The sequence below is a fragment of the Phyllostomus discolor genome, chromosome 5, assembly GCF_004126475.2.
Source record: "Phyllostomus discolor isolate MPI-MPIP mPhyDis1 chromosome 5, mPhyDis1.pri.v3, whole genome shotgun sequence".
Classification (NCBI taxonomy): Eukaryota; Metazoa; Chordata; class Mammalia; order Chiroptera; family Phyllostomidae; genus Phyllostomus; species Phyllostomus discolor.
This window is the reverse complement of record NC_040907.2, coordinates 43,106,380-43,126,351: the sequence shown is the minus strand read 5'-3', so window position 1 is coordinate 43,126,351 and position 19,972 is coordinate 43,106,380. Positions and strand designations below refer to the sequence as shown.

The following is a 19,972-nucleotide window of genomic DNA, read 5'->3' as shown; positions in this document are numbered from 1 at the left end:
GGTGCAAAAGGCAGCTGTCTGTCCACAGTCATACATTCGCATACAGATAAACCAGGTGAAAACAAGCAGCAACACAGACCACGCAACCCAGGGCCCCAACCTTGGGAAATAAAGCTTCAAAGCACTGATTGAAAACACCTTTGGGGGTTGTGGTGCCAGGAGAATCTCCCAGCCTCACAGGAGAGTTCCTTGGGGAGACTCACAGAGTCCTAAAATGTACACAAGCCCACCTGCCCAGAAGCCAGCACCAGAATGGCCCAATCTGCTAGTGGGAAGCAGCAGAGAGGACTGAAGTCCTAGACAGAGCAGAGCAAATGCCATTGTTCTGTCTCTGACCCCACCCTCACATACAACATCACAACCTAGCCAATGGGTTGCCCCACCCTGGAAAACACCTAAAGCTCCACCCCTCAATACCTTAACAAGCACAACCAGAGCAAAAAAAAAAAAAAAAAAAAAAAAGGCTCAGACAGAGGAAATCAAAGCATTGCAGCCAATACTTATAAGCGAACAAGAGATAGCCAACCTATCAGATGCACATTTCAAAGCACTGGTGATCAGGATGATAATAGAATTGGTTGATTTGGGTCCCAAATTAGATGAATAAATGAAGGCTACAATAAGTGAAATGAAGAAAAATGCACACAGAACCAATACTGATGGAAAGAAAACTGGGTTTAAAATCAATGGAGTGGACCAGAAGGAAGAAAGAAACAACCAAACAGAAAAGAATGAAGAAACAAGAATTCAAAAAAATGAGGAGAAGCTTAGGAACTTGCAGAATATCTTTAAACAGTCCAACATCTGAATTATAGGGGTACCAGAAGGAGAAGAGGAAGAACAACAAATGAAAAATTTATTGGACAAATAACAAAGGAGAACTTCCCCAATCTGGCAAAGGAAATAGACTTCCAGGAAGTCCAGGAAGCTCAGAGAGTCCCAAAGAAGTTGGACCAAATGAGGAACATGCCAAGAAACATCATAATTATATTAGCCAAGGTAAAAATGAAGGAGAGAATCCTAGAAGCAGCAAGAGACAAGGAGACAGTAACCTACAAAGGAGTGCCCATCAGACTGTCAGCTGATTTCTCAAAAGACACCTTACAGGCAAGAAGGGGCTGGAAAGAAGTATTCCAAGTCATGAAAGGCAAGGACTACATCCAAGATTGTTCTATCCAGCAAAGCTATCATTTAGAATGGAAGGGCAGATAAAGTGCTTCTCAGATAAGGTCAAGTTAAAGGAGTTCATCATCACCAAGCCCTTATTATAGGAAATGTTAAAGGGACTTATCTAAGAAAAAGAAGATAAAAAACATGCATAGTAAAATGATGGCAAACTCACAATTATTAACAGCCACATCTAAAACAAAAACAAAAAGAAACCAAGCAAACAACAAGAACAGGAACAGAACCACAGAAATAGAGGACATGGAGGGTTAGCAACAGTGAAGTGGGAGGAGGAGAGAGGGGGAAAAGGTACAGAGAATAAATAGTATAGATGGTAGGTAGAAAAGAGGGGGAGGGCAAGAATAGTATGAGAAATGTAGAAGTTAAAGAACTCGTGACACATGGACATAAACTAAAGGGGGGGAATGTGGGTGGGAGGGGGTGCGCAGGGTGGAGGGGAATGAAGGGGGGAAATGGGACAATTGTAATAGCATAATCAATAAAATATATTTTAAAAAAGAAGAGAAGACCTTCTTTTAAAGAACTTCATCATTTCAAAATTGGGTACAAGATGAACTAGCCAGAGATATGGGAAGTTCTGTGCTCTCAGAGAATTTGAAAAAAATAAAATCTGGGAAGCGTAGTGTCCTGAACACCATTGGAAAAGAGTGTTTCAAGAAAAAAGGGTCTCACATTGCTGAAAAACCAAGTAAGATGAGGTTAAAAAGCAACCCTGGATTTGAGAGCAAGGAGGGCCATTTCACAGAGAGGGTAGAGCCAAAGCCAGACATTAAAAGGAGTTGAAGCGTGCTCTAGAAGTGAAGAAAGGAAAGGGGTGTGGCCTTACCCGTGTTATACAAGAAATGATGGTCTGTTGAACACACCAAGGTGCTGTCTTTTCCTTTGCCTGCATGGGATATTTTATTGCCTCTGCTTTCTTCAGGCATTTCTTTATTTTTGAAGGTTAAGTGTAGATGGGACCTCTTCTCTAAGACCCATTAAAGTCTTACCTCTTTACAAATATGGATTTTCTTACCTATGGGTGCATTCTTAGTGTGTAGCATGACATAAACATGTAAATATAGTTATGTGACTAGTAATGAAAGCGTGGGCTTTACAGTCAGGTATACATGAACTTGAATGCCTGCTCAGATGCTTACTACCCTGTGTGTGTCTTTGCAAACTTTACTTTTTCCCTTTTACTTCAGTTTTTTCATCAGCAAAGTTGGAAAGGGGTTGATAATTGTATTTACCTCCCAGAGTTTCTGTGAGTACTAAATTACATAATGCATAAAAAATACTAACGTGTTTGTTATTTTCACCAACCAGTACATGGGAGCAATTATATTCATTGCTCTAGGATGATTGCTCTGAATACTGCCCAACTGCCTAATGATCTTTTCCTTTCTACAATCTCATAGAAATTCCCATGCCATATGCTGGCTTTCTTTTCATAATGCTGACTTTCCTTTTGTTAGGACTGACCCTGTCCAATGGACAGATATGGAAGGAGCAAAGAAGGTTCACCCTGACAACATTAAGGGACTTTGGTTTAGGAAAGAAGAGCTTAGAGGAGCGCATACAGGAGGAGGTCCATCACCTGGCCCTGGCAATAGAGGAGGAGAAGGGTGAGTGTCCTCCTCTAGGACATGTGCAGGAGACTGTGGCTCTTTCACTCATTGAACAGATACTTACTCAGTACTTACACACCTGTCCTGTGCCCAGCACTGTATTTGGCCCTGAGGGTATAATCAAACAACTAACCATGGCCCTGCCCTCAGGGAGCTCTGGAATTAAGCACAAAAAGAAAGGCATTAAAGACATTATTGATTTTAAAACCCAGTCATCAGTTTGACTTCCTAGGCACTGAGTAAGTACTTGCTGTATGTCTGTCCCAGTGTAGGGTGCTGTGGCCAGAGCCTTGGGTGTGTTTCTGTCCTCCAGATATCATATGTGATGTAGACTGTTACTACAAAACAGAAGCAAACCAGTCTGAAGGATCTACCTTTTCTTCCACCTCCAGGACAGCCTTTTAATCCTCACTTCAAGATCAACAATTCAGTTTCCAATATTATTTGCTCCATCACCTTTGGGGAGCGCTTTGAGTACCAGGATGATCAGTTTCAAGAAATGCTGAGGCTGATAGATGAGGTCGTACACCTGGAGACATCAGTGTGGGCCCACGTAAGGGTTTCTCTTTTCATTTCTTGGTTAAAGATGCTGGGGCTGATGTTGGGCATGGGTTATTTTAGTCTACAATGTAATCCTTTAAATTGACTTCAACACAACCTTATTTGAAATCAACCTGTGACTATAGCGCTTTAGATAACATAATTAAATACACATTGTATGCAAAGAACATGTTCAACCTTCACATGAAACAGTGAACTTCACGTGCCATACACCTGTGCACTTATTTTTTTTAATTAAAAAGGTCAGGAGTGCCATTGTGTTTGAGTTCCCCCATCTATGTCCCTCTCTAACCCAGCCACCTCAGACCTCCTGTCTCAGAACTTTTCTTCTGTGCTTGGTTTCCCCTGGGCATCCTGTTTTGTGATTCATTTGTATTAGTTGCTGTTTTTGAGAATTCTGGGTAATATTCCATTTTATGAGTATGTCACTGTTTACCACTCTCTTCTCTATTGAGAGACACTTGGGTTATTTCCAGGTTTTAAATGTTAGATGTAAAGCTGCCAAGAGCATTACTTCTAGTACAATTGTTCCTGTGGATACATCCATTCATTTCTCTTCCATATATAAACCTCAACATTAAAGATGCCAGGTTTCCAATGCTACTTCCCCATTTGCATGCCCATCAGCAGGGTATGATCAGTTTTAGAATTTCATAGGGTAAAGGCACTTGAGGCTCAAACTTTGCCCCTACCTTGGTGGGCCCTGAACTCCGTTTTAGTCCTGGGGTGTTCTGAGTCTGTCAGAAACTCTGTGAAGCTTCTTCATCTCCCAGCCACTGTTCTGGGTTTGGAAGGCATGTCTAGGTAAAAATCAGCCCCAAGTATTGAGGTAGCCTCTCTGGTATCTAGGAACAGGTTTATTTTTATTTATTCCTGATAAACATCTTTGCCTGGACCTCTATGGATCCATCACACCAGAGTGGATAAAGATGTTAGTGTCAGTCCTGGCACATGCAAATGTCATAATGAATGTGAGCTTTAATTTTTATTATTATTGTCAAAGTTATTTTTGAATTCCTTGTTCTCACTTCAGACATGTTAGTCCCCAGCTCAGCGACTCCATTTTTGCTCTTCCTATTAAGACAGAACCCAGGAAGTCATGCGAGTTCAGGGTACCCAGTTGACGTTCTCCAGGAAATGAAATTTCTAAAGGGATAAGAATAGACAGCAGAATAGGGTTAACAGCCATTTCTTAGAGTCCCAAAATAGACCAGGGGCTTTGATGGACAACTACACATTCTATCTGAGTTAATTTTCACAGCAATCTTTTAAAGATGAAATGAAGCATCATGGTGTATGCAGGTAGATATGAGAATGTGTGAGCAAATCCACGTGTGGTGCACCGGCTCTGGGATAGGTGCTTAATGGACCTCATGACATTTTGCCACCAGCATAGCCCTGGGGCCCCATTGGCAACTAGTTGAACTAAGAAGCAACAAGTCACATCCTCCCCTTCCTCATTATTATTATTACCAAAGTGTTATAGCTAGAAAGCAGCAGAGCTGTTAACCAAAACCAATAATGTCATAAGTCTAGGTGATTTTCCATTATGCCATGCTATCTATTTCCTACCAGATTATTATTATTAGAGAAAATATACTAAAAACCATCTCTATTTCATTAAAAATGAAATAAGGTAGTGCCCTCATTACCTTAATGGGGACAAACATATATATGTACATATATATATATACACATACATATGTATACATATAGATATTTTGTAGATATCACAAAAGAGTGTTAAATGCCATGAAGAAAAATAAGACAGGATAAGGGAATGGAAAGAGGGTGACAGGAGTGCTGCTGCTTATTGGACCATTCGGGGAGGCTGCTCCGAGTAGATGACATTTGGGCAACACTTAAATGAAGTGAAGAGGCTGGAGCTCAGGAGATTTCAGAGGAAGAGCCTTCCAGCTTGAAGAATAGCAAATGCAAAGGCCTAAACAGAAACATCCTTGATGTTCTTACAGAAACTAATAGGGCAGACTGGAGAAGGTAAAGTGGCTGAGAGTGACAGGTGTGTACAGGCACCTGCTCATGTAGAGTTTCAATGCCTAGAGAACATGTCACAGTTTACCTGCATGTCTTGGGGAGTCATTGAAAAACTGATAAACAACAAGTGAAATGATCCTATTTAACCAGCGATTTTCAACATTGCTCATCTCATGGTACATGTAAACTAATTACTAAACTTCTCTGGTGCACCAAAGTATACACTTTTTGCTGATCTGACAAAAATAGGTATAATTTAGACTCATTCACACTGGACAGCTATTGTGTTGATTGTTGTCTTCCTTTTTTTTTTTTAATTTTACAATCTAAGGAAAAGTGTTCCATGCCTCTGACTAAATAATCAGGTATTGCATGTTTTAAAAATTCTTGCAGCACACTAGTTGAAAATCACTGGATTAAACTGTTAAATGATCAGTCTGCATTTCTGTGGAAAATAGACTGGGAACAGGAATAAGAATGAATCAGAAAAACTATCAGAGGCTGTTACAGCATCCAGACAAGAGACGGTAGTTTGTTGGAGGAGACAGAGCAGTTGGGGTGGTGAGAAATGCTCTGAAAAAGTACGTTTTGTATGGAGCTCTGAAATGCTTTGCTGGAAGGATAAGATGCGGGATGAGAGAGAGAACTATCAAGGTGCAAGTGCAGGCAAACAAGAGCTAGAAAAAGAACATTTCTGCTGTTTTAAAAACTAGGAGACTGGGACCATGATGTCTCTGTCATTGTTCTATTTTTCTCGATCAGCTCTATACTGTCTTTCCATGGATAATGCACTTTGTTCCTGGACCCCACCAAGCACTCTTCAGCAAATGGGAGAAACTGAAAGTGTTTGTTTCTCATGTGATTGAAAAGCACAAGAGAGATTGGAATCCTGAGGAGACAAGAGATTTTATTGATGCATACCTCAAGGAAATGGAAAAGGTGAGGAAACCACAGTTGTTTCCTGGGCTTTGTTTTTGAAGAACAAATAGAGATGTACTGTTTCCTATGGATGCTGTCACAAGTTAACTTAGTGGCTCACTACAGCACAAATTTATTCTCTTCCAGCTCTGGAGGTCATAACTCTGAAAGCAGTTGGAATGGGCTCAAGTCAAGGTGTGGGCAAGGCTGGCTCCTTTGAAGGCTCTAGGGGAGAAGCCGTTTCCTTGACCCTTCCAGCTTCTAGAGGTTGCCTGTGTTGCTTGGCTCATGGTTCCCTCCTTTATCTTCAAAGCCATCAGTGTAGCATCTTGTCTGCTACCATTCTTACACCTTCTCCTTACAACACTCTTGCCTCCTGTGATTGTATTGGGACCACTGTGATTCTCCAGATTATCTTCCCATATCAAGACCCTTAACTTAATCATATCTATAATAAAAGGGATTTCAATCCCTTTTTTCCACATAACATCTACTGGTTCCAGAGATTAGGCATGGACATCTTTGTGAGTCATGACTGAACTTACAACAGGGGAGTAAAATTAGAAGCAGGATTTCATAGAGTGTAAGAGCAGCATTAACTTGCTCTGGCTGGTGTAGCTCAGTGGGCTGAGTCTGGGCTGGGAACCAAAGGGTCATCAGTTCGATTACCAGTCAGGGCACATGCCTGGGTTGTGGGCCAGAACCCCAGTGTGAAAGGCAACCAAATATAGATGTTTCTCCCCCTCTCTTTCTCCCTCCCTTCCCTTCTCTCTAAAAATAAAGAAATAAAATCTAAAAAAAAAAAGAGTAGCATTAACTTAGGATAGATGAGGTAATGAGGAGTAAAGATAGGGGTTCAGTTATATTTGGCTTGAGGACTTGGGAATGCCCAAATACTGCCTTTTCATCTTCTACTCTCTACCCTCTACCCATATCTGAAGGTGCTATATAAAAACAAAAAATAAGACTTGAGCCTCAAAGCTTTGTTTTATTCTTGCTTGGACCATGCCCAATTACCTACTGCTCCCTCCTTCCCCAGGACAGAATGCAAGGGAAGCTGAGTCAGTTGCCAGAGTTTATCCTCAAGGCTTGCGTGGAACCCCATATTGCCTACTTTCCAACATTATAGGAAAGACATAGGCGCAAAAGGCCAAATTGGATGTGTAGCATTTAAAAGAGTCCTCCTTCTGATGAATAGATTTCATTGCATTAGTCTCATAATTGTTGACTGTCACATTATTTGTTCCTCCTGTGGAAGTTGGCAGAATCATGGATTTCTTCCCCATCCCCTTTCTTATTTCACCTTCTTGGCGTGACATTAATAGAAACACTGATTTCTGATCAGAAGAGGAGACTTCCCTTGCTCTATGGTGTGCAGGCATGGGACTCACAGTAAGAGGAATGTGGACCAATTGAGGCTTTCAGAGGAAGGTGGTAATGACTATGGGCCGTCCTAAGGAATGATGGGTAGGTTCAGAGAGTTTTCACCTACAAGGAAAAGACTGACTGAGAGATACAAAACTTGTACATAGAAGAATTAAATTATTCTTTCTAGTATCAGTATAAATATTTGTTGAGTATTTGCTGTGTACCCACTGCCTCTCATATGAACCAGAAGGTCCTCTTCAGAGGCGTGTTTTGTTATTTCTATTTTATAAAACAGGAAAGTAAGACACAGGCTGGTGAAGTAACTTGCCCTGTGTCACAGAAATAGTGAGCACTGTGGTTAATGTCGGAACCAAAGTCCATCTCCCCACTGGACTAATAGCTTCTCTTTCCACTGTGCTAATTATGTCTCCCAAACTATAGGCACTAAAAACTAGTTTTGACTTCCATTCACCCAAACTAACAAAAGCTTCCAGCACTTGGGGAGGACTGTGCTAACAATGTTGCTGCAATGAGACTCTGCCTCCTGAGGAGACCAAAGGGGAAAGCCCTTCCTCCTAGGGCCCCCTCCTCCCACATGCTCTCCCTAGGATGAAGCCCCTCTGTATCATGGTAACCAAGAACCCTCCAAATCCACTAATAAGCATGGTGCTTTCTAGCATATGGGCAATGCTACTTCCAGTTTCCATGAGGAAAACCTCATCTTCACCACCCTGGATCTCTTCTTGGCTGGCACCGAGACAACTTCAACAACGCTGCGCTGGGCTCTGCTTTACATGGCTTTCTACCCAAAAATCCAAGGTGAGCATGTCAGTGGGTGTCCTGAGCCAGCACACAGTGGTGTCTCCTGCAGCGGCCACCCCAAACGTGGGAGCAGATGGTAAACTGGAAACAATGATAACATGGTTATGATGCCATGTAGACTTGAGAATGGGCACATTTGGCAATTTTTCAGTCATGATTGTGATGAATCCCACCAATACAAATATAACACAGAATCCCTGCCTTCAGGAAACACTAAGTCTAGCAGGAAAAACTGTGAGGATAATTGATATTGTGCTGAATTCCAGGAGAGAGGTGCATTCTCACATGAAATTTTGTTCTAGGGAAGGTTAGATGTCATACAATACAAAAGAAAAAGAAAAGGAAGGAAGGAAGGAAGGAAGGAAGGAAGGAAGGAAGGAAGGAAGGAAGGAAGGAAGGAAGGAAGGAAGGGAGAGAGGGAGGGAGGAAAGGAGAGAAGGAAAAGACACCTGGTCTTGACCTTCCCTCCTTCGAAGTTATGTCTTCCATTGCCCTGGAGATGATGTTCAAACTTGTTAGTTTCAGACATCATACCCTACGATATGCCTCTTACTTCCTATCCAACCTCACCTCCACCCATGCTGCTTGTAGCCTCATTAAATCACATGTCATTTTCTTTGCATTGTCATTGTTTATGCCTCAGTGTCATCGCACCAGCTCTTCCTCTACAAGAATGTTTCCTTGATTTTCTGCCTGGTAAACCACTAGTTCTGCATGAAGAATCTGCTAAACACTACCTCTCATTGCATGTTTTTCCAGTCTCATAGAGAATGCCTAGCACTCTCTCTCCACAGATGACCTAATGCACCTCCATTACTGTGTTTATTGCACATCACTTATACCTCTTCCTCACAGACTGCAGTTCATTCAGAGACAATGAGAGTTAGAAAAACTTTCCTTTTTCCAGTTCCCAGAACAGAAATCAGATTTGTTATTATACAGTTGTTTAAACTGTGGGTAACAGTTTATTAAAGGGATATAACATAAATTTAGTGGATCAAAAGCAGTTTTTTTTCCAGAAATAAAAATAGGATAGAAAAGATCAGAGAGCTTCCCATGTAATAAGGATAAGTTTATTTATGTAAATATATGTATCTCCTGAGTCACGATGCAAAATGCCTTTTCAGCTGTTATTCACATTATTTTTTTAAAGTTTAAAAGCTGCTTAGTTAGGATACAGACTTGGTCTCTGTAATAGAGGCTCCAAAGTAATAATGGCTGAAGATGACAGCAGTTCACACCCATAATCATAGCAGCATCAGTCACAGTCTCCAGGAGGTGGCAACTGTGTGTCCAGCAATGTAAGACAGGATAAACAAAATGTGGAGTATAATGGAATATCACTCATCCTTAAACAGGAAGGGAATTCTGACTCATGCTCAAACATGGATAAACCTTGAGGATATCATGTTAAGTTAAATAATTCAGACACACAAAGACGAATACTGTGTGATTCCACTGTGTGAGGCATCAAGAGTAGTCACATTCAGAGAAACAGAAAGTAGAATGCTACATGCTAGAGGCTAGGGACCTGGAGGGAGGGGGGAGTGGTTGTTTCATGGACATAGTTTCAGTTCTGCATTTAAAAACGTTCTGAAGATTCATTGCATAACAATGTGACTATACTTAACACTATTGGGCTATACTCTCAGAAAAGTTAAAGTGATAAATTTTATGTTATGTCTCTATTACCAGCATTAAAATGTTGTTAAATGGACAGTTAAAGTATTATAAAATAGGAGTTTATTGCTCTCAGGTATGAAATTTAAACCACACTCTGCAGAGCCCGTTGGGCTCCACCTCTCCAGTGTGTGGTTGTTGCGTTGTATCTAAGATGACGCCCTCACTGAACGGACAGATATTGCTCCCCACAAAGACTGCTTTTCTACCGTGGAGAAGGGACAAAGTGGAGGGGCACCTGCTAAGTATTAAACATTCCCCCTACACACAGTCCATTAGTCAGAACTTAGTCACATGATCACTCTTAGTGAAAAAGGAATCTGGGAGATGGAGTCTTTGGCCTGATAACCAGGTATCCAGCTAAATCCTTTATTGTAGAAAAAAGGAAAAAAACATATTGGGGGACAATTAGTAGTTTTTATTATTATCTGGGTGCTCACCTCAATCAGGTAACATAAATCTCAAAATATCCCTAAGATGGAGGTAGATTTAGTCTCACTTAATAGGAAGGGGTATCTGAGGCTCAAAGAGTTTAAGTAAGTTGGAGCAGTAATTTGGTAGAATAAAAACATTCACCCAGCATTGTTCCATCTCATGGCAAGCTTTCCACTCTCCATTTGCCACTTTGAGAAACAAGAGTCCATAGAACCCACTGCAGTGGTCGGCACTTTGATCCTAGTTACTCTATTCCTGAGCTTAGCCAGGCTCAAGGAAAGTTATAGAATAATAGAACTTTCTCTTCTCTTTAAGAAAAAGTACAGGCTGAGATCGACAGAGTGCTTGGCCAGTCACAGCAGCCCAGCATGGCTTCTCGGGAGTTCCTGCCCTACACCAATGCCGTCGTCCATGAGGTGCAGAGAATGGGAAATATCGTCCCCCTGAATGTGCCCAGGGAAGTGACAGTTGATACCACCCTGGCTGGATACTACCTACCTAAGGTAATTAGGGACTCCAGCCTGAGATCTTCAAGCTCATCTTTTTAAATGACAGGAATCTGAAATAGAAAAGTGACATGGACTCTTGTCCTAGAGAATCGCTTAAATGGAGAGTGACATATAATATTGCTGATTCAACACTAAAATATTTCTTCATGTGTGGCCTTTAGAACATTAGCTCAACTAGATATTAACAGTTATTATGCACAGAAAGGGGAACTCCCAGGTCAAGTTTTCTGTGTTTTTAATGTAAAATATGTGTTGTGAATCTTTCTGGAGATAGAGCAGGCAGCCGTTTTCAGTCAGACTTGGCCATGGAATTTTCTTCTTTGCCTTGGTAGAGCATCTTTCAGGACTAGGGACCTGCCATACTTTCTATGGAAAATTCTGCCTCACAATCCTGGGTCTATGGAATAGTGAAATATGAAGGGTCAACTGAGATCACCTGGCCAACATCTAACATAATATTGCCACAGGTGTTGTTTCAGCTTTTATTTGCAGCCCCTTGTGAGGTGGGGGTGGGAGTGGAGGACTGTCCCATAAGACAAACCAATCCAAGTGTGTGCAATACTCAGTATCAGAAAAGGAGAGAGAGGAACTAACACTTATTAAGTAACTATTATGTCCCGTGGAATACAGACTCTTTCAGAATGCTTCATCAGTTCTCAGTTTAAGTCTGTTGTTTGTGTTATATAAATTGGGAATCAGGGCTCATAGTGATTCAGCCTGTGTAAGGTCTCTCAGCTACAATGTGATAAGAGTTGGGTTCAGGAACCAGATCTCTTCTGATACCCGGCTCACCTCTTTAATACTACATCCTGTTCTCTACACAAGAGTTGTGTTACTTTGACCTTAAATGAGTCATCTTGGGATTGCTATCAGCTCCTCCCTTTCAATCCCTTGTCCTCAGGAAGGAAATTCTGATCTCTGCCCTCCAGGTTTTTGATATCAGCAGACAGCTCTCTTATGCCCCCTGGTGCCCTCTCTCCACACTGCACATTTACAGCTCCCTTGCTTTCTCACCACCTTGGTCAGACTCTGGGTGTCCATTCTGGTTGTCTCTGTTCTTCTCCAGGTGTCCTACCTGGAGACAAGTTTAAGAGGCAGAACCAGGAGGGTTTACTCATTGTACATGTTTTGGTCACTGTCCCTGCAGACCCAGGGAAAGTGGCTGTACCTGTAGCTATTGCATTCACTGATTCCTGCAGATTCCCTGTTGTAGATGAAGGCTGAGGTCTAAATTAATTCACAGATGCTGCTTGCATTGTCATAGCAATTCATTTAAGCTCCAGAGAACCATCCCAGTCCTACTCCTGATTTTCAATGCTGAGCATAATAACCATCCTGAGAACTGAGAGACCTAAGTTACTACGTAGTGGAGGCTAGGAGCCATGGCTTTGATGTCACGTAGGCCTAGTTCAAATCACGGCTCCACCTCCTTTTCTTACGTGACACTGGACATGTTATTTAACATCTCAGAGCTTCTTTTTTGTTGTTTGTAAAATGAATGAAAACCTACCTCACAGGTGGAAGTAAATGGGTCCATGCATGTAAAACATTACATCTAGACTGAGTATAGAGAGTACTTAAAATAGCAGTTATTCTAAAATTAAATCAACAAATGTTCATTAAACACCAAAATGCTCAGGCCTGGGAAAATGACCCTGAGGAAAATAACCACACAAGTACATGCTTAGAAACTATGATAACTGTCCCCCCTGAAAACACTCACTGGTTTCTGTAAACATGAAGGCTGTCTGGAATGGGGAGTGGAAGCAGGAGTGGTCTGAGGAGGTCTCCAAAGGAAGTGATGTTTGAGCTGAGGACAGCAGAATGCTTAAGGGTTATCTCAGTAACAAAGTAAGGAAGACACTCATTCAGATACTGTAAACAACATTTAGAAAGGTACAGAAATGAGTGGGAGCAGAGCTGTTTTGAGAAGCTGAAAGAGGCCAATGTAATGGGAGTTCAGGCAGAGAGAGAGTGGCCCAGACAGGAGCTAGACGATGGGTCTGTCACCTCAGAGTGATGGGGAGCTAATGAAGGGTTCTCTCAAGTTCAAGGTATAGGTGGGTGGGTAGATGGGTATGACATGAATTAATCCTATATTCAAAGTTCACTCTGGTTTCAGAGTGTGGAGCAGATTGAAAGGGGAGAGGACGGGGGCACAGTTAAACAGCTATTACAGGAGTAGAGACAGCAAGGTGGTAGCCTAGACTATGACAGTGGACACAGAATGGAGGGGACAGAATCAAGAGAAATCTACAGTAAATCAGCCAGGCTCACTGAAGAATTACATGAAAGCACAATGAGGAAAAGGAAGGCTTTAATGAGGACTCTTGGTTCCTTGCCACGTACTTGCGTGGACAATGGTTCCCTTTACTGGGTGACCTGGTGCCACTATCAAACCTCCTGTGCAGTGTAGTAGTCATTGGAGGGAAGACAATGGGGGACACAGGGGTGAACCAGACATCTTTTACCTTGCTAGCACTGCCATGGTTACCACTTCAGTGAGTAGCTGGGTTGGTTTTGGTATAGTCCTGACTAGCAAAGCTCTTACACTACATGTCTTCTCTCAAGTCCTACACTGCCTTGTCCCTGTGGAGAAGATCCATACTCAGTCAAGAGGAGCCACACCTCCCTCATAAATTCCCAGAAGGCATTTGCTATCCATCATTGCAAGCTGTACCATAGCAAAGACTAGGGTCCTGGGTAGGTTGGAAGGGGATGGCTGGGCTCAGAAGATGGTGGGATTGGAAGGGTGAGGATATGGGCAGGTTCCAACCTGGGAGCAGGGGAGTTCCCCCACACTCATAGGTATGTTGTATGGGTGAAGCCTGTCCTGAGTCTTTGCTGCCTTCTCCAGGGCACCATGCTTGTGACCAACCTGACTGCACTGCACAGAGACCCCGCAGAGTGGACCACCCCTGACACATTCAATCCTGAGCATTTTCTGGAGAATGGACAGTTTAAGAAAAGGGAAGCCTTTCTGCCCTTCTCATTAGGTGAGTTTGAAAACAATGAGAGTGCATGAATCCAGAGTTCCTCTGCCAGCCCTTTTCTGCTTTTCTCCCCATCATCCTTTGCTCTAGTTGGAATATCTCCATACTCCACATGAGTCCTGCCTAGTGTGACTCCCTGTTACTGGGATTATACCTCAGGATACCCAGGGCTGGAATTGCTTCAGGCTGCCCTCACTTCCTGAGCCCCTGCTTGCCTCTGATGGAGACTTCACCTTCACTTTTTTCGGTCCTCCAGAACACGGGGACAGAGACTTTGGCCTTGCCTCTTTCTCACAAAACAGTTGGGAACTTGCCATCTTTACAGAGTTTTCAAATGTTTAAAGTTATCTTTAAGGGTACCCACTCACATGGAATTACAGCTAATTTGTAATATAATAAGGGGCTGTGGTGGGAAAAGGAAAGGATACTTTTACCATTATGGGCATCAGGAGAGACTCTGAATGCCATGGCTGGATTGGATGGGATTCTACTCTATATGCGTGAACCTTTTGCCTCTTTAAATTTACATTGTTCTGTATAAATCCAAGCCATACATTTACATGGTAAAGTACTTGAATGGTGCAAAAGTGAGTGCTGTGTCAACTGTCTCCTTTCCAAGCCAGCCAGTTCCAAAAGGGTGTTAAACATTGTAAAATGAATAGCAACAATTCTTAGTATGTTTCTGAGTGGTGAATGAGGAATTTTCATGGATTATTTCAAGTAATTTCCCAGTCCCTTAGTTCTTAAAACATTTTCTGAGCTACTATGTACCAACAAGTCAGCCCTGAGGATATGACAATGAATAAAATGCAAAAAAAATGTTTTTGTTCTAGTGAAACTTACAAGGTTCATGTTACTGTCACCACTGCAGAGATAATGAAACTGAGGCTGAGGGGGATTCATTATCGCAGCTTTTTATACTTTTCTCTTTCACACTTTTTTCCTTTTTTGCATTGACTACGGATTACAGAGGGAGAAAATAATTTATTACACACACAAGAGAGATAGTTGTAGTGACTACTGTGGGTGTTGGAGCCCAAGCTGGGTGAGAAGGGCATTTGCAAAAGGGAAGGAACAGTGGAATCCTAGACTGGGCATCAGAGCACAAGCAGGATGAAGGGGGGATCTGCACAGCATGGCTATGGCAGCGATGCAAGAGAAGTTGTATATGCAGAATACTGTTCCAATAAGTAAACTATTGAGGATAGTGGGAAGAAGTTACAAATAGGGGAAGGGAGATAATAGAATGAAACTCTGTGGTGTTCGATTGAAATAAGATGTTATCAATATAAACTCATATTTTTTATAAATACTGATAAACAGGTAGGTAGGTAGATATAAAGTAAATGAAGTTAACATGGATGTATATATTTAAATATATACTCACACTATATACATACACAGATTTCCCAGCTCTGCTCACTGTGATACCCTGGGAGCAACACCACCTTGATAATAACAAGCTCATCAAATGCCAGATCTTGGTTTCTGCATAATGTTATCCACCTAAAAGAAGACAGGATTTCTGTTGAAAATTGCTGATTCCAGCCTTGGGAAGGAAAAGCATAAAGTGAACTGGAAAATATTTTGTGCCCCAAATTAAGAAAATACCATCTTGAATGTCATTACTAGACAAATCCACGTATCTTGAGATTTAAAACACTAATAACAAATTTTACCTCTCTGAATGAAAATAAGAATTTGTGAATTCATAAAACAAAAACAAATGAGTGAGTAAATAAAATAGGAGGAAAGGAAGCATTTCCTTTAGTAGAATGCTAACTAATAATGCACAAGAAATGAGGGAATTTTAAAATTCCACATCAGGCAACCATTAGAGTAATGAGTAATTTGACCAAGAAATAGAAATGAAAACTAGTTCATTGAGGGATTAGTTTATTTACATACTCTCAAGTAGTATTTATTAGTTGCAAAGAGAAAAAGAATAATTTTACAGGGTAGATTTCGGTAGACACCACTGCAATGGTCACCAGTAACGGGACAGATCACAGTCCATGTCCCACCTGAGTGAAGAGAACACAGCCTCACTTGGGTGATCTGGCCACCAGAAATGCATGACCCTCACAACCTGAACCTAATCATGAGGTAACATGAAAGGACATTAACTAAATAATGGGTCCCATCATTTTCAAAAGTGCCGAAGTCATGGAAGTTGAACAAGTCACTTCCTGATGCTAAACTGGATCCTTTACTAAATGAAGGACACTAGTGGGAGGATGGCAAAACCTGATTAGGACCTCAGGGGAAGATAGATGATGGTGATTTCCTGATTTGGGTGGTTATGTCGGATAATGTCCTTGTTTAAGGGAATTCATACTGAAGAGTTCATGGGTAATGTAGGCAATTTACTACTTCAAATAACTGAGAAAAAAACTAAGTGTCTTTGTATTATCCTTGCAAGTTTTCTATACATTTCAAATTACTTCAGAATAAAGGGCACAATGAGGAAAGTATCACAGGAAAGAACTGTAATACCCAGAAAGCTATTTTAGTAATGCTACCACCCAAATGGTTTACTTGCAGTAGTCTTTTTAAATTGTATTCTTCTGGATGATTTTTTTATAATTAATGAAACAAAGTTACAGATAACCTATTTTACAGTTAGAATGTTTTCATATTGTCCAGCAAATATATTAAGATATTTTGGTTTGGTCTCTATATTATTATTTGGATTCAGTGTGTATCTCAGGAAATACATAAAACACAGATCCCACATTAAACACACATTTCCACCAATGCCTAGAAAATTTAATTTGCCTTGAATCACATGTCTAGAAAGTGGGAGGAGTTGAATCTGATCTCTGTCCTCTGCCTCCAGGTCTGGATTCACATATCCAGGCCTCAGATATGGCCCACACAAGGCCAAGTGTTGAGCATGGAGTAAAGGGTCCAGCCTAGGGCTCATGTTAGAAGCAAAGGCACTTTGGGGGAAGGACAGTCAGGCATCAGAACTGTTCAGGGAGGGGATCTGAAGCATAGTTCCAATGTAGAGGGCCATTCATGTCAGCAAGGTCCCTACCATTAAGGAGGAAAACATGATCTAGGGGCAGATGCCTGATGCTTTAGAAACCCTGCTGACATTACTGGCTTATACTTTCAGACAGTACTCTTCTAAGGACTGAAAGAAATTAACTTTTTTCTGCTTCTGTCATTGTTGTTTGTTCACTGATTTTTTATAGCCTGCAGGCGAGACCTCCCTTTCTAGGTCAACCCAGGCCTCCCACTTTTTATCATCACCTACACCCTGTCCCTTCACCTGCCCTTACCCTGAAGGCACTGCAATGAGTCCACATACATGTTTCCATATTTTGCCTTCAGCCCAGTGGTGGTCAGATTACATAAGCCTCTGTACAGAAAGCCCCAGAGCCTAGCAGGCCCTTCTTCTGTTGAAGTTTTGCAAGACTGTAGTAGATTTCGATCCCTGCCTGGGCACTGACATCAGCTGGAAACATAACTCATCTTGTGTTCTTGTCTTTCAGGAAAGCGGGCGTGCCTGGAGAACAGCTGGCCAAGGCTGAGCTCTTTATTTTCTTCACCACCCTTTTGCAAAAATTTACCTTTAAGCCTCCAGACAATGAGAAGCTGAGCCTGGAATTCAGAATGGGCCTCACCTCTCCCCAGTCGACTACCGCATCTGTGCTGTTCCTCGGGCATGAAGGTGGCAGGGAAGGAGAGGGGAAAGGAAAGCAGGAAGAACGGGCATGTCCTCTGAAGGCTCAGCACCTGCTCTGAACCAAGGGAGCAGAGTGGAAGTGGCTCTGAGCAGAGAGTGCAGGCATTGGAATCACAGGGAACGGGATTCAAATACACTTTTATCTCCTCCAGTGTAGCCTTGAGCAAATCATGTATCTCTAGAAAACACCCCCAATGATATTCCTAAAATAAAACCAATCACTTCAGGCCTTGAACTTGCTAAATATCTAGGATCTTGTCTTACATTTTTTTCCAATCAGATCACCTGAATAGCACACTGAGAAATTGGCCAAAATACTTCACATGATATGATCAGTCTCCTCATCTGTAAAATGAAAGACTTTGTGGAAAGAATCTCTGAGTTCTGTTCCTCCTACACTGTACATTTGTGCTGAATGTAGATGGGCAGGCATTCACACACTCCATGTGGAATAAATGTGAAGCCACCAGGCCTCACCCCAGCCTAACAGATGGATTGGGACCCACAGCCAAGAGAATACGACCATAATTAATGTGAAACTTTGGGGAATAGATGACTGGGAGTAACTGACATTTCTGGCAATGTAAAATGACTCCTCTTTTTCCTCAAAGCTCATTAGAGAGATTCTAATATGAAGTTTCATACTGACCAAGCACTACCTAAAGATTTTATCTGACTTTTATAACTCTTATTTCTTGCCTAGTCTGAACTCCTCAGGGCCTCTTACCCTCTTCCTTTGCATGTCTGAAAATATGGTACAAGCATATGACATTTTCTATGGCGTCCTGGCTAAGGCACATATTTTACCACAAAGTAATACAGGCTATGCATCTTTTCTCTCCCACTGTCCCACAGAGACACAGACACACAGCACTGTAAATATAAAACTTGTTCTGGGGTTGAAGTATCTGCAAACAGAAAAGGAGCAGGACACACAGGATAATTTAAGTTCATATGGAAAGGTGCCCAGGTCAGGCACAGCTGATCTGCATGCAATAGGGAGAGTTTCCAGCAGAGGGGCTCTCAGAATGCCCTACATATTATGCTATAATTGCTCTATAAGCGTGCTCTCCCACCTATAGTGGGGATGGCTTATATAGACAGAAGTCGCCAAATAAGGACTCCAAAGCTTGCATTTTAATTAGTCCAAAAAGCATGGCCCTATTAGTCAGAAGGGAGCAACTCTGATGGTTAGTGAAGATGTTAATTATAATAAAGCTGCACTGATGTAATTGGACAGGGAAGCCTCAGTCCTATTGGTTGACACATGATTCTAGAAACTCCTCCAGGAGAAGCTTAAATGGTACAAACACAGTATAGAAAGACAGTTCAGGGCAGGAGGCAGGAAGCTTAGTGCAGACTTCTCCCTGAAGTGTGGTTTGCATAAGAGGCCCCTGTATAGAAATGCCTGCTAGGCCCTGTTTTGGTTTGTTGTTGTTGCTTTTTTAAAAATTAAGCCCACTGATACCAAACTCTATTACAAGGCCATTGTAATCAAAATGGCCTGGTACGGGCATTAAAACACTCACATGGACCAGTGGAACAGAACCCAGAACCCAGAAATAAATCCAAGTCTCTACAGACAATATTTGACAAAGGGGGTAGCAACATAAAATGCAGTAAAAATACTCTCTTCAACAAATGGTGTTGGGAGATCTGGACAGCTACACACACAAAAATGAATGAGACCACCAACTTACACCATACACAAAAATAAATTCAAGGTGGATAAAAGATTTAAATATAAGCCGTGACACCATTAAAGTCCTAAAGAAGAACATAGGCAGGATAATCTCAGATATTTCACGCAGCAACATTTTCCCTGATATGTACCCTAGAGCAAGGGACATAAAGGAAAGAATAAACAAATGGGACCTCATCAAAATAAAAAGCTTCTTCACAGCTAAACAAAACAGTATTAAAACAAAAAGAGAACCAACTGTATGGGAAAACATATTTGCCAATGATAACTCAGACTAGGGTTTAATCTCCAAAATACACAAAGAACTTACACAACTCCACTCTAGAAGACAAGCAACCCAATTAAAAAATGGGCAAGGGACTTGAACAGACACTTCTTCAAGGAGGACATACAGAGGGTTCAGAGACAGATGGAAAGATGCTCAGGATTGCTAGATATCAGAGTGATGCAAATTAAATCCACAATGAGATACCACTTTATACCAGTCAGAATGGCCA

At 41.6% G+C, this 19,972-nt stretch overlaps 1 protein-coding gene across 2 annotated transcripts in view; it reads left to right on the top strand.

The window, feature by feature from the left end:
- Positions 1–19,972, top strand: part of LOC114497336 (cytochrome P450 2J2-like) — a 44,271-nt gene that overhangs the window by 9,666 nt on the left and 14,633 nt on the right. The window contains exons 3-9 of one of the 2 annotated variants that reach the window (XM_036026188.1): positions 2,646–2,795; positions 3,191–3,351; positions 6,117–6,293; positions 8,318–8,459; positions 10,893–11,080; positions 13,944–14,082; positions 17,580–18,424. In XM_036026188.1, coding sequence (XP_035882081.1) covers positions 2,646–2,795; positions 3,191–3,351; positions 6,117–6,293; positions 8,318–8,459; positions 10,893–11,080; positions 13,944–14,082; positions 17,580–17,686 — 1,064 coding nt within the window. In that variant the 3' untranslated portion in view covers positions 17,687–18,424. Of the gene's footprint in view, positions 1–2,645; positions 2,796–3,190; positions 3,352–6,116; positions 6,294–8,317; positions 8,460–10,892; positions 11,081–13,943; positions 14,083–17,579; positions 18,425–19,972 lie in introns of those variants that run through there. The other variant, XM_036026187.1, reaches the window with a different exon arrangement.